At 32.8% G+C, this 13,546-nt stretch overlaps 2 protein-coding genes across 2 annotated transcripts; one reads left to right on the top strand and one right to left on the bottom strand.

Annotated features, from left to right (window-relative positions):
• Positions 1-178: 178 nt before the first annotated feature.
• Positions 179-1,989, bottom strand: LOC17891577 (agamous-like MADS-box protein AGL75). The gene is made up of 2 exons (XM_006299146.2): positions 1,790-1,989; positions 179-1,334 (listed from the first exon to the last, which is right to left on the bottom strand). Exons 1-2 carry the CDS (start codon positions 1,987-1,989, stop codon positions 179-181), a joined length of 1,356 nt encoding a protein of 451 aa, XP_006299208.2.
• Positions 1,990-7,224: 5,235 nt separating this feature from the next.
• Positions 7,225-8,780, top strand: LOC17893903 (thioredoxin domain-containing protein 9 homolog). Its single transcript, XM_006298419.2, has 4 exons — positions 7,225-7,302; positions 7,396-7,671; positions 8,177-8,335; positions 8,429-8,780. The coding sequence occupies exons 1-4, from the start codon at positions 7,282-7,284 to the stop codon at positions 8,603-8,605; spliced, it is 633 nt and encodes a 210-aa protein (XP_006298481.2). The 5' UTR covers positions 7,225-7,281; the 3' UTR covers positions 8,606-8,780.
• Positions 8,781-13,546: the final 4,766 nt, after the last annotated feature.

Below are 13,546 nucleotides of genomic sequence, written 5' to 3'. Positions count from 1 at the left end.
CTACAATTATTTGGGAAAGCTCTCTAATTTTAGATTAACTATAGAAGGTTACATTATTGGGAGTGTAATATTTTAGTGTAATATTTGGTTTTGTGGTTGGAGTGATTGGGAGTGACTTTAGTAACAAAGAGACAACTTCATACTTTTATTACTTCACCATTGACAGTTTTGCTTGTATTCATAGAAAGCTCGAGTTGTTGGAAAGAAGGTAGCTGTCAGGAATGGTGGAGAGAGATGGCAGAGTTGATGTCGTTTGAAGTAGACTCATCTCATCAAAGTTAAAATCATAGCTTGAAGACATATCTATAATATCTTGAGAGAAGCTAGTGTTACCGACCATGTTATTACCACAAGTGTCAGAACAGAACTCATATGAAACTGTGTTTGAGAGACTATGATCTGGAAGGTTGCTGTTGGTAATATCACTCGTAAACAAGTTTTTATCCCCACCATTACACTCCTTCTGCATCAGCTGATTCATCGACCCAAAGTTATTCACAGATTCTTGTACTGTTTCTTTGTTTGAGACGCAAGGATGTTGAAAACTGTTGTTGGTGATGTACATGTCACTCATGTTTATGTTCTGATCATAATCACAGAGCTCTTGCTTCATTAACTGATTCTTCAACTGAGATTCTTGAAGTAACGCTGTGAAATCCTGATTGAGATTTGATACAGAGACTGGGATCTGAGAGAGAGTATTACTTCCATGGTTATACATGAACAGCGAGAACTGGCTAGGGTTCAAAGATTGGGTCTGATGATTCAGAGAGGATGGTGCTAAACTCTGAAGTTTCTGCGAGTCAACAAAGCGAAGCCTTTCTTGGAGTTTAGAGACATTGAGTTCTAAGGACTGAATCAGTTTGGAGATTTTGTTGGGAGAGTAATGATCAGAGATTGGATACTTTAACACATCCACCGGCTTCTTCTCAAGACTGGTCGTCATCCTCTTCTGGTTCAGATTCTCCAAACCCTTGTGCTTTTGCTCGTTCAAGAACCCATGAAGATCAACTCTTTTCTTGCGTCTCAAGGTTTCGTTTAGTTGACTATACTTCAGAGCCATGTCTCTCACTTTCTCTCTCTCCTTAGGCCATGTCTGAAGCTCTCCTCCTGTTCCGTAATGGATGACGCAAACCTCAATGTCACAGAGAATGGAAAGCTGAGAAGCTTTCTTGAAGATCGTCTCAAGTCTGTTGCTCAAACGTGTCGAAGAAGAAGAAGAATTAGAACAAGAAGAGGAAGAAGGTAAAGATGAGGAAGAAGATAAAGATCGCATGGTGATTCTCTTGTTGATCTCGGAGAATGAACGAAGTATGAAAGTGATCAGAGAGAAACTTTGTGAAATATATTTATAGAAAACATCGATCGCTAGGGTTTATAATTCACTCTCGCTCATCGCTATGAAACAAATCGTCGTAAAGATTCGATTTCCATATCTTTGCAAAGATTTTGCAAAAATTAGCCGTTAAGGGTTCGATGAAAAGGAAAAATGTACATTTATTCCTCACTAGCTCTCCATTAATGACATCTATAAAAAAAGATTCGTTGGTTTATACAGATTTCATAATTATGAGGATGATCTTGTAAACAACTCTTAATTAATTAATATTCAAATGACGTTAAAAGAAATTGTAAACAAAAACACTCGAAGCCCATTAACCTCTAAATTTACCTAATTTACTAGTAGATGCAGTGATGCACTAAGTGAAGCTACAATAACATAAAGTTTAGGAACCCATCAAGATTAACACTTTTCTTGCGTCTCAAGGCTTTGTTCAATTGACTATACCTCAGAGCCATGTCTCTCACTTTCGATTTCTCCTTAGGCCATGTCTGAAGTTCTCCGTCTGGTCCATCTTGGATGACGCAGACCTCAATGTCACAGAGAATGGTGAAGATGGTCTCAAGTCTGTTGCTCAAACTTGTGGAAGCGAGGGAAGAAGAAGAAGACGACTTGGAACAAGAAGAGGAAGAAGGTAAAGGTCGCATGGTGATTCTCTTGTTGATCTCTGAGACGAAAACTTTGGCTCGGTGAAGATAAGATGAAGAAGATGAACGAAGTATGAAAGTGATCAGATGTGAAATAGAGAAATATACTTTTGGTTACTAGGGTTAGGAAAAATAAAAACGTATATTTCACTATCGCTCATAAAGATATGCGTTTGCGCTTTTTGGATTCGATTTCCATATTTTCACATAGATTTTGCGTAATTAGCCGTTAAAGGTTAATGAAAAGGAAAGATTTACTTATTTTTCACCGTATCTTCCCATAGATTCGTTTGTCCATATTTCCTAATTGCTATATGTAAATGTATATCCTTTTGTATTATACTGATCTTTTAAACCACTCAAAAATTAATAACTAAATATGGACGTTAAAGACATTTACAACGGGAAAAGTAAATTTACAACGTTGGATAATCCAACGGTAGGTTTGTGAAATGAACGAGTTTGGTGTAAGCTGAAACCAAGCTTCCATGGATCATGGAGTTAGGAACGGGTTGTTGGTGAATCACGAGGGATTTCAAGAGTATAGCGGTAAAGCTAAGGTGGTGAAGTTGATGATTCATGGGAAACGATTGTAGGAATGGTGTTGTAGGTGTGGCTTGGCCTCGAGCCGACATTGGGTTGGTCAATTGACGACACATCGACACCAATGGTGTTGTAGGTGTGGCTTCTGGCAATAATTATCAGGAAAGCTTAAGAAGTCGAAGGATGGTTCGTAGCTGAGGTTGGACTATACGGGATGATTAGTGTGGGGAGAAATCTGTAGCTGGAACGGAATAGATTGTTGGTTGTGTAACTAAGGGCATGAGCATCAATGGGTAATTCCCCTGTCCTTCACGTCAAACGAGAAGAAAAAGAAAAAAAAAAAAAAACATTAAACATTAGTGGGACGTACGCTCATTTTGGACGTCCCTTGCCATCGTAAATTACTATTCGCGGGCCCCACTGACACGTGGCGGCCCGCGAATGGTTATTTTTTTTTTCTTTTTTTGTAAAAAAATCTGAAAAAAAAAAATGTTGGTAGGACGTCCAAAGGCTGCGTTTGCTCTAAGTACCAAGATAAAACGATTGTCGGAATTGTGTTGTACTGTTGTAGGTGACGGCTAGTTGTCTCGTCGGAATTATGGGGTTCCAGTTAGATCGTATCCCGTGTGCCCTCGCGAATGATTGGGAATTCGGGTTAGAGCCTTTTAGAGATCCATATTTATATTTATCCCATATATTTTGTGTTTAGTAATATTAATTTATGTTCTAATTGGTCATATTAGTTATTAACAAAAAGTATGCTGAACTTATAAAAATAATTATAGAAAAGAAAAAGTAGTCATAGGAAAAAAAAAAGATAAACAGAAAATTACTCAATATTATATCATTTTAATAATTTGTATACTTAACTGAAAAATATAGATTTGCTAAAAAATTCTCAATTTCTTAGCAACAGTTCAAAAATATTTTGGTCATTTTTTGCTTTGGGTATAAAAACCCCATAAACCTATTTTACTGGATATTATATAAACATGAAATTAGTTGATATTATATCATTTTAATAATATATATAATTAATTGAAAATTTTAGATTGGTCATATTCTGCTTTGGGTATAAAAATCAAAGAAACCTATTTTATTGGAGGACTACTACGTTTTCTATCAGCAGTTTGAACTTTTACTACACCAAACGACGGAGCACTGGCTCATCCTAGGTCAAGTTATGGTTTGTGTAAGTGTATTTAAATATATCACTTAGATTTTTTATAACATTTTATATAATGATAATTTTTAGTAAAAATCAAAACAATTTACATTAAATAATATTATAAAAAGCATTAAAATTTTCTAAGCGTTAAATTTACGATACGTGAAAACATGTTGAACTTTCACACCAAACTGACGGACCACAAAGAGACTGGATGCTAGGTCCGGTTTGTTTTCAACGTATTTAAATTTAACACCTAGTAACAAAAGAAAAAGAATTTGATTAAAGATTAAAACTATTTACTTGAAAATTATTTGGTCAAAAACTTTGATATTTAGTTTTAAATCACAAAAATCAGAAGTGAAAAAACATAATTTAGTTTCTATTTTTTGTATATTTTTAAATCAAAATCATTATTCTTAATTAAAAAGAAAAATGTAAGAAAGTATAGTATAATACCTGCAATTTGAAACCACAAACTAGAGGGAGCAAGCTTCCTGTTTCTTCCAACTAACAAACCCATGAGAATCAGAGATGTGTCATCTTGATTTCTGAATAACACACAAATTTATTAATTCTCCAAATCAAATTAAAAGATGATGAGTATTACGAACCTGTTAATACCTCATGCACTATATAATCCTCTCCAACGATATAAACAGAATTTGTCTTGACATACTTGGCTGTCAAGTAATGGCCAGTGCGTATTAAGTGAGCCACTTATGTTGATGTAGTTGTTAAAATTAGTGCTGCACATCCTTCAGGTTGAACCTTGACATTATTCGGATTAGCTGCTGTCTAAACATTGTCTGCAGATTTCATCCATCTGTGAGAATTTACAATGACCAAGTTAGTTGTCTAAAGCAGCAATAAACAAAGAGATAATCACTTACTGTTTTGCTTGACGTTCAAACAATGTGAGGTGATCTTCCATCAATGTGTCCAAACCTAGCTTTAGCTTCCTCTGCTTTGACTGAATAAAGCAATTCGCAACTACTATGAGACTGATCCATTAGCTTAATGAGAGAGAATAGCTGAGAAACTGCAACTACTATCTAATCTGCATCATTACTTACTTAGTTATGCAGAACCCAGAATAGAGACTACTCATGATAACCTAACTCTAGTACTTAACTCTAAATGATGATCATACGTATTGAAGAAAGATTAGCCTAGTTGTATAATGGAAATTGGTAGCAAGTTCAAGCCTTCCCTTAACTACATTATCTAACCAAAGCTAGCAAGTAAGGGCGTACCTGAGAGAGCATGGGAAACTTAAGAGAATCTTCTTCAAGCAGTTGAATTCAGAATTAACTATGAGCATACTAGGGGAACTCAGTCACTCACTAAATATCTCACCTGTCTTTGTCAAAGTAACCTTCATCATCCACAGCTCCCAAGTAATTTAAAACTTCTAAGGCTCGCATCAGCGTCTCAGGAGCAGGGGACTACATAAAATGTGAGAACTGTGTTTGCAAGGTTTGACCTCAATATTTCAGTATAGATCTGCGGCTGCAATCATTAGTCATTACTGAAACGCTTCTCTGTATAAAAGCATGTACAATCTCTTCTCCTGTGAGCAGCACTTTGCCTTTGAAATCTGGGATACCAACAATGGATTCCCCGGTCACAAGGCTATTGACTCAAAAGAATCAACACATTGCTTCTCTCAGGAACATAGCATTAGTCAAGTACCTAGTCATATTAAGTAGCATATGATTAGGTACCAAGTACATAAAGAAGAGAATCTAAGAGAGACAAATGCTTACTTAAGCACAGTTCTGTGACGCTGTAACCAACTTCTTCTTCCCCAATAGTTGGCTCTGCAACTCTACGAGGTTGTCCTGTTCTGTGATGAATCCAACAACTACCTAGTAAGTTTATCCCAAGTTTCAGCATCTACAACATCTCTATATTACAAATTAGGTATTCATTCTATAGACACCAAAAATCATCATCATCTCTAACTAAACCATTCCTAATAATATAACTCTAGATATCAAATTCAGATCCAAAGAAGACAAGAGGACTATTACGAATATACCTCGCTCGATTCCTCTCTTCAGTTTTGGATTCCATCGTAGTTAGTCTCTGGTGAACTCGTCTCCGTGGCTAGATTCAATATCCAGTGAAATCTCTTTATTGATTTTAGATTGAAGAAGAAGAAGGAGAAGAAAAACAGAGCAGATCGATGGAGATCAGATTAAACGAGACGAAACGAAAAGAAACGCCACGTCACGGATCATCATCGCCTTGGGTTGCTTCTATTTTCAATACGTCTCTCCAATTCAAAAAACTGATGGATTTAGGGTTTAGAAAAAGAAGAGTTTTGATTTCTCTCTCAAGGCAAAACGAAGAGGAAGAAGAAGAAGAAGAAGAAGACGAACAGAGGAGATCGATGGAGATCATTTAAACGAAACGAAACGAAAAGAAACGCCATGTCACGGATCATCATCGCCTTGGGTTGCTTTTATTTCAATACGCCTCTCCACTTTGATTGGATCATCATCATCGGAATTTTACAGAGTATGTATAAGTATAATTCCGATGGATCATCATCATCGGAATTCAAAAAAAAATTGATGGATTTAGGGTTTTGAAGAAGAAGAACGAAGAAGAAGAAGAGTTTTGATTTTCTCTCAAGGCAAAACGAAGAAGAAGAAGAAGCGTTTGAGTTTAAAAAAAGGAAAGGAAATTGATATTAATGTCTCACAACGGTCAGATTCATAAGAGATTTCGTTTCTGTTTATTATTTCCATTTTTTTTCTTCATCGCAACGGTAACAATCAATATTACGTGTTTTTTACTGGTTTACAACGGTCACCTTTGTTACTGAACTTTCGATATTTAAAAAAAAAATATTTATTAGCACCGTTAGAATTTAACTTCTAGATATAACTTCTAAGCAGTATAAACATTTCAAATTTAATATTATACTTTGTTGATCCACAATGCTCTACATTGTAATTTTACTTGATAAATCAATATAAGTTTATATTATGTTTTATACGTTATAAATTATTCCCGAACCGTTAGAGATATGATAATGATTTGAACGGAAACATATTTAAAACGAAAATTTATTAGCACCCAAACAAAATATTTATCGCACACCCAAATAAAATATTTGTAGCACATCCATTATATTTGGTTAAAAAAATATTTATAGGACACCCAAATAAAATTAGTTAACTATTTAAAATAAATATATTATGTGTATTTTCTAACCAAATATATGAAATATGCGAGAAATTAAAAATTGAAACATAAATTTGAAAATTTAGTTTCTTATGCAATGCTTTAAAATATATCCAGGGATTGGCTTAGCTATACAATACACCTCCCTAAATGCGATGCGAAATTTGATAAAGAGAAATATGAATCAAGTCTCCGATTTGCTTGATTGAATGGGCCTCTGTAATAATCAATAGGCCCAAAGTTCTTAATACGATTAAAGTCACGTGGATGGTCACGTGATAGTCATCTTCTTCAGGTAACAAACCTAAAATCCAAGATCTAAAAAAAAAACTCCAGGAAATTTGAAATCCTTAGAACTGCAGAGCAAAAACAAAAACACAACCATGGCGAATCCTATAAAAGAGGTACCATTTCCAGAATGAAAATTCGATTCTATCTTTTGCATTGGATAATTATCTAAAAAGATTTGTAATTTTTTTTTTTCTTTTCCATGGCAGATTCTGGAGAAACAGGTTTTAACGGTGGCGAAAGCCATGGAAGATAAGATAGACGACGAGATCGCGTCTTTAGAAAAGCTTGACGAAGACGATCTAGAGGTTCTGAGGGAGAGAAGGTTAAAGCAGATGAAGAAAATGGCTGAGAAAAAGAAACGTTGGATGAGTCTTGGACATGGCGAATACTCTGAGATCCATTCTGAGAAAGACTTCTTCACCGTCGTTAAGGCTAGCGAACGCGTTGTATGCCACTTCTACCGCGAGAATTGGCCCTGTAAAGTATGGATTCGTATACTCTAGCTTCAATGTTTTTCAAATTTTTGGGGTTTCATTTGCGTAGTTCAAATGTATGATCTTTGATTAGAGATGTTAGGAATCCAAAAAGTGGTACTTCTTAGTATAAGTTTCAAGTTTTGTGATTTTTGTCTGCATTGCTTGAATCTTACTTCTGATCTTGGAGCTGCTTAGAGCTAGAATGTGATGCAGGGAATATTATGATACGCTTACAATGCTCGTTCTTGTTTATTGCTCGTCTCTATGAAGATGATCGTGTGTGTTTTGGATGATTGATGTTTATAAATGGTATATTGGTTTTAGCATAGCCACTAGTTTTAGCATAAGATTCAGGTTTCAAAATGATTCTTCATTGTGAATGATCTCTGAGGTTCTTAGAGCTTGGAAGTGATGCAAGGGAAATTATCAATAAACTTACAATACTTTGTGTCTGTGAAAGTGTTTTTTTTTTGGGATGGTTGGTGTTTTATAAAGGGAAATGTTTGTGTAGGTGATGGATAAACACATGAGTATATTGGCAAAGCAACACATTGAGACGCGTTTTGTGAAGATTCAAGCTGAGAAAAGTCCATTCTTGGCTGAGAGGCTGAAGATTGTTGTTCTTCCTACTCTAGCACTCATTAAGAGCACTAAAGTGGATGATTATGTGGTAATAATAATGATAATCAACACGAAGATTTTGTTAGTCTCTTTAGAATATGATTTAATGTATTATGATCAATGTTGTTGTTGTTGTTGATAGGTTGGGTTCAATGAGCTAGGAGGGAAAGATGATTTCAGCACAGAGGATTTGGAAGAGAGAATAGCCAGAGCACAAGTGATCCACTACGAGGGAGAGTCATCTCTTAAACCAAAGTCTACTACACAAGTCAGAAGGAACGTAAGGCAGAGTGCTCATTCTGATTCTGACTCGGAATGAATCCCAAGTTTTTAAACAAACTTTTGTTGCTATGTTCATGATCCGAACTCTTATCTTGAGCCTTTTCTTTGTGAGTTTGTATCCTGTGAATTCAGTTGTGATGTTGTAATACAAAGTAGGAGATGATATCAAAATGGATTTTGACCCTTTTTAATCATGGTCATTCGAAAGAACATGTTGATGAACTTTGCCATTCAATTACTTGCCACCATCAAGTCACAGGCAAAAAAGTTTTCATGTATCTCAACTATGGAAATGTGCAAGTGATCAAAACGACCGTGTGAAGGATATGCCTATCGAGTTACAACATTACTAAACGGTGGGAAGCATGACCAATTTGAATCAGTGATCAAATGGAGAAGGTGGTAAAATATTAACATGATAAAGACTATTTGGAATTGGGAAATGAAAAAGCTACTTGGAGATTACAAGATAAAGACCTTGATTGGTTATGACTTTAAAATCTTTCCACAGCCAATTTTTGGTCTACAACACTAAATTAAAAGCAATCAAACGTTAGAAAATCTTGATTTCCTTTTTTGATTCACAGCCAAAATATTCAAAGCAATCAAGCCGATTTTACTAAGTGGTTTAAGGAGATGGTGAAAATCAAACTTGAATTGGATTTTGGGACATTCGAGGACGAATCTCATTCAAAGGGGTGAGGATTTTTGTAACTCCCATGACCCTCAGTAGAATCGCCAAGGAATACTTGGCTTGAGTACAAGTTTAAAATTTCGAACCAAGTCCTAAGGGAAGTTGGTTAATTAGCTTCCGAAAAACATATATTGAGCGGTAATGAGCTGGACATGACGAGCTAACAGGCTAGATCAACTACTTGGTAGAGTGAATGTTAGCTGGTCGAGTGACACTCTAGCTGGACCAGCTTGGGAAGGTAGTGATCAGTGGTTGGATTGACTGTTAATGGACAAATATTTTCCATGATTTTTTTTCCTTTTATTAGATCAATTGAATTAATACATTAAACGGAGTCAAAAGTAAGGATTAATGTTCAAGCATGATAAGGTAACAAATCCTCCATTCTTATTTATACGGAAATATCTTATTTGATACGTATCATCTTTGACTGAAAAGTAATACCTTGTACAGAGTTATTTGTGTGACTATATATATATATAAACACATCTAATAGAAAACAACAACAACAACAACAAAAGTAATATCATAAAAATGGCTATCACAAAGAAAATGTTGCTCGCATTTGTTCTAACTGTTCTCTTGGCCACATCTTCAGTTCGTTGTGATGATAACACTCCTGGTACTAATTTCTTACTAATTATACTCCTGTTTGTTTTGTTTTTTAATATTTTTTTTTATTATTTTATGAATGTATTAGTATTTGTTTAATGGTTTATTTGTAAAATAGGTTTTGGAATAAAGCAAAGGTATTTATGCTACCAACCAGCTCCATGTTATGCGGGAGGAGACAATGCATGCACCCAGTTTTGTGTTAAAGAAATAAGCAATTTAGTCATCGGTAAATGTATGCGTGGCTCATGTTGTTGTATCATAAAGATGTAATCATCTATCCACATATTTTGTATTTGCTATTTCAATAAAGCCACGGTTTTTTTTTATCCTTAAGCTCGACGAATGAATCACTTACATATGATCAAACAAACCAAAACAAGAGATTGAAATGATTACATAATCAAATATTGGTGATGGAAGCGAGAGGTGTGGTGAGAGACAGATAAATGGAAATAGATGAGCTGTGGACGAAGATCTATAAGGTGTGGAATATTAGATTCTTCATGTTTAATTAGTGTGGATGGTGCTTTTAGTTGGGAATGTCTTTCTCAAGGTTTAATTCGATAATTTGTTAATGTCTTCAGTGGTTACAAAGCGTTATGCTAACCACTTGTTAGTAATATGACTTTGGTTGATAAAAAATCTAGTATGGTCCTTTTTTATGGAAGAGATGGAATAGAATTTTAGTGAAGGAAACGTTTTTCACAATACTCGTGGTGTGCATGGATCGTGATAATTATGAGTAATTAATGATAATACTTTTTTCTATATAATAATTAATGGTTTAACAACTATTGTATTTTTCATACTTTTTCTTATGATGTATTTGAATGTTTATGCTATTTTACTCTCAATTTTTAAATTGGTAAATTTTCTTACTAAGCTTTTTACAGAAAATCTAGGCTCCGATTGGTAACCCATTTAGGAATAAAAAGAACGAAAAGGAACAAAAATAAAAAAGAACAAACAGGAAAAGAATTCTCATAAAAAATAGGAATAAATGCTGAGGAAAAATAGAACAAATGTTCCAGTAAATGGTAATCAAAAAATTGAACAAGTAAACTTAAATAATATAAATAATTTATACAAAAAATTATTTAATAAATTTAAGTTTAAAACGAAATTTAGTTTAGAACTTTCATTTAAATTATAATACTTAATATATTAAATTTAATTTTTTTTTTATATTTTAAAACATTAATAAATGTTTTAAGTTAAAACCTATTTTAAATTTCTTTAAATATTTTTCTAATATAATATATAAATTCAAAACATTAATAGAAAGTGAAAATTATGATGAAATAATATTTTATTTAAAATATATAATAATTTTTTAAAATATTTTTTATATAGAAATGTCAAAATTGTTAATATAAATATTTTTAAAATATTGAATTATAAAAAAACGAAAAATAATATTTGTTCCTCATTGTTCCTCTACAATTTTGAGTAGGAACATTTTTGAACTGTTGTTCCTTTTTATTTGAGGAATGAATAGGAATAATATTAGATCTCACATATCTGAAAATTGAAAAAACATTATGCGTAAATGGTAGCAAAAATTGAGGAACAATGAGGAACACCACATTCCTCTTCATTGTATTCCTAAAAAGTGGTCACTAATTGGAAATCTATTATGTACTATAGTACTACTATTTAAAAAAAAATATATATATCGAACAGCTTGTAATTTTTTTTTTTTTGTGAACCTCGAACAACTTGTATTTAAATAGTGATTCACCGCATTCGCCATAACTCATGGGTTAGTAAGAAAACATTGGTGCTACTGTGCGCTTTGCACCATTTAAAAATAATTTATTTTATGTTCAACATAATTTATTTTAAAATAGTTATATTCATGTACAATATCATATATTTTAAAACGTTCATTTATAAAAACAATGTGTTTAATATTCATCCAAATTTTTACGAGTCCACTTTACTAATTCTTAATAGGAATTCTAACAATATTTAAAAACCCAAATATATTTATATATATATATATATATATATATCTTATTTTATTATTATTTTTTTAAAATATAAAAATACCACATCTTTGGCATTTTCTTTCTCCAGTATAACAGTACTCAATATTTTTTCCGGACTTTACCATTATATTTTTATGTTCAAAGAGTGTGTAGAAAAAAATTAATCCTTAATTTGATTATTGGTCAATACACGAAAACTAAGAACAGCCGAGAGATTATGTCACAGGCTGCATAGTTTCTTCCTTGAATCAAGGTTTCATTGCATGTGATGAGCTGACATTGTTTAGAGCTCTCAATATTTATATTAATATTTGTCTTAATCCATTGAAAAGTTTTCATATATAGACTAATCCCTAATTTACTGCATATATATTCTATATATATCTCATCTCCCGTGATGATTTTTTCATTAAAAAAAAATCTCCAATTTCATAATTAGGTTTTTATAATTATAGTAATCATTCCTCGATCTAATTGCATTACAACTACTGTTTATGTAGCTTAATAATATGGTAAGACACCCAAACATATGAAATACTGTTTTGAACTTTTCAAATTACACGAACAACAAAATTTTCATTACGAAAAATTTTAATCTCATATTAGGCCATATCATAAACATTAAACATCTTTTGATGTGCTCTCTCATGTCCCTTGGCTTTTTTTTTTAATTTCCTTAAAAAATAAATATTCTACTTTAGTATGGTCCTTATTTATTTTGTGAATTTGCAAGACTTGTCAACTTTTATTGTACATCATCAAAAATATATAATGTTTTTCAAATTCCAAACCCATGTCACTTTTCATTACTAGTCAGCTTTAGATCTTGAGAAGGATGTAATCTGGTAAGATGTATATAGATCAAATCAAATGAGTAGTACTTCTTCTTAGTAGTCCCTCTTGTTCAAGTAGTTGCTAAGAAGTGGTAACATGGCTTTGAGTTGGCAAAGATAAGATCAACATGATTTAAACTTGACACCGAGATTGGTTTAGATTCTAACAGGGCTGGCGACCAATCTTAGATCGATTTTGCATTTATCATAATTTTTTGTTAGGGAGCATAATACAATCTTTTTAATTTTAACAAACAATACTTTTTCTTCGCAACTATGCTTTCAGTCAATCCAATTCTTTTTAATGGATCATATAAATTCAACTATATATTTTACCAAATATGCATGGTTGAATAACAATGCCAATTTTAAGTATTAAATTTTTTTTTAAAATTACACTGCCCAAAAAACAATAATTATAACCAAACTGGTTAAACTCTATCATTTGCCAAAAAATAATAACATTTTTGCTGTCAGAATTACTTTCATGTAAACAACAGTACGTTAGAATAAGCTTATCAAATATGTAATAAATAAATTTTAAAAAACAAATCAAACGTTTTCAACTAAAGCAAATATATATAGCCTATATATATAGAAGGGAAAAAAAAAAATAATGATACAATAAATTAAAATATAAATGACTGTGAAAGCCTCAACCTAGCCTCACGTCATTGGAATTAGAGAGTGTAACAAAAAGTCAATATCATAATTGTAATCATCAAATTAATAATATAAACTCCATTGCATTGCATGTACCATACGTAACCGTTAATTAAATTTTGATGCTCTATAAATAGAGACCAAAACAAACAAATAACAAAACATTCACTTTCTATATAGCT

The sequence above is a fragment of the Capsella rubella genome, unplaced genomic scaffold (assembly GCF_000375325.1).
Source record: "Capsella rubella cultivar Monte Gargano unplaced genomic scaffold, Caprub1_0 scaffold_3, whole genome shotgun sequence".
In the NCBI taxonomy this organism is placed as follows: Eukaryota; Viridiplantae; Streptophyta; class Magnoliopsida; order Brassicales; family Brassicaceae; genus Capsella; species Capsella rubella.
Note: the sequence above shows the minus strand (reverse complement) of the source record. Positions and strands in the feature narration are given on the sequence as shown.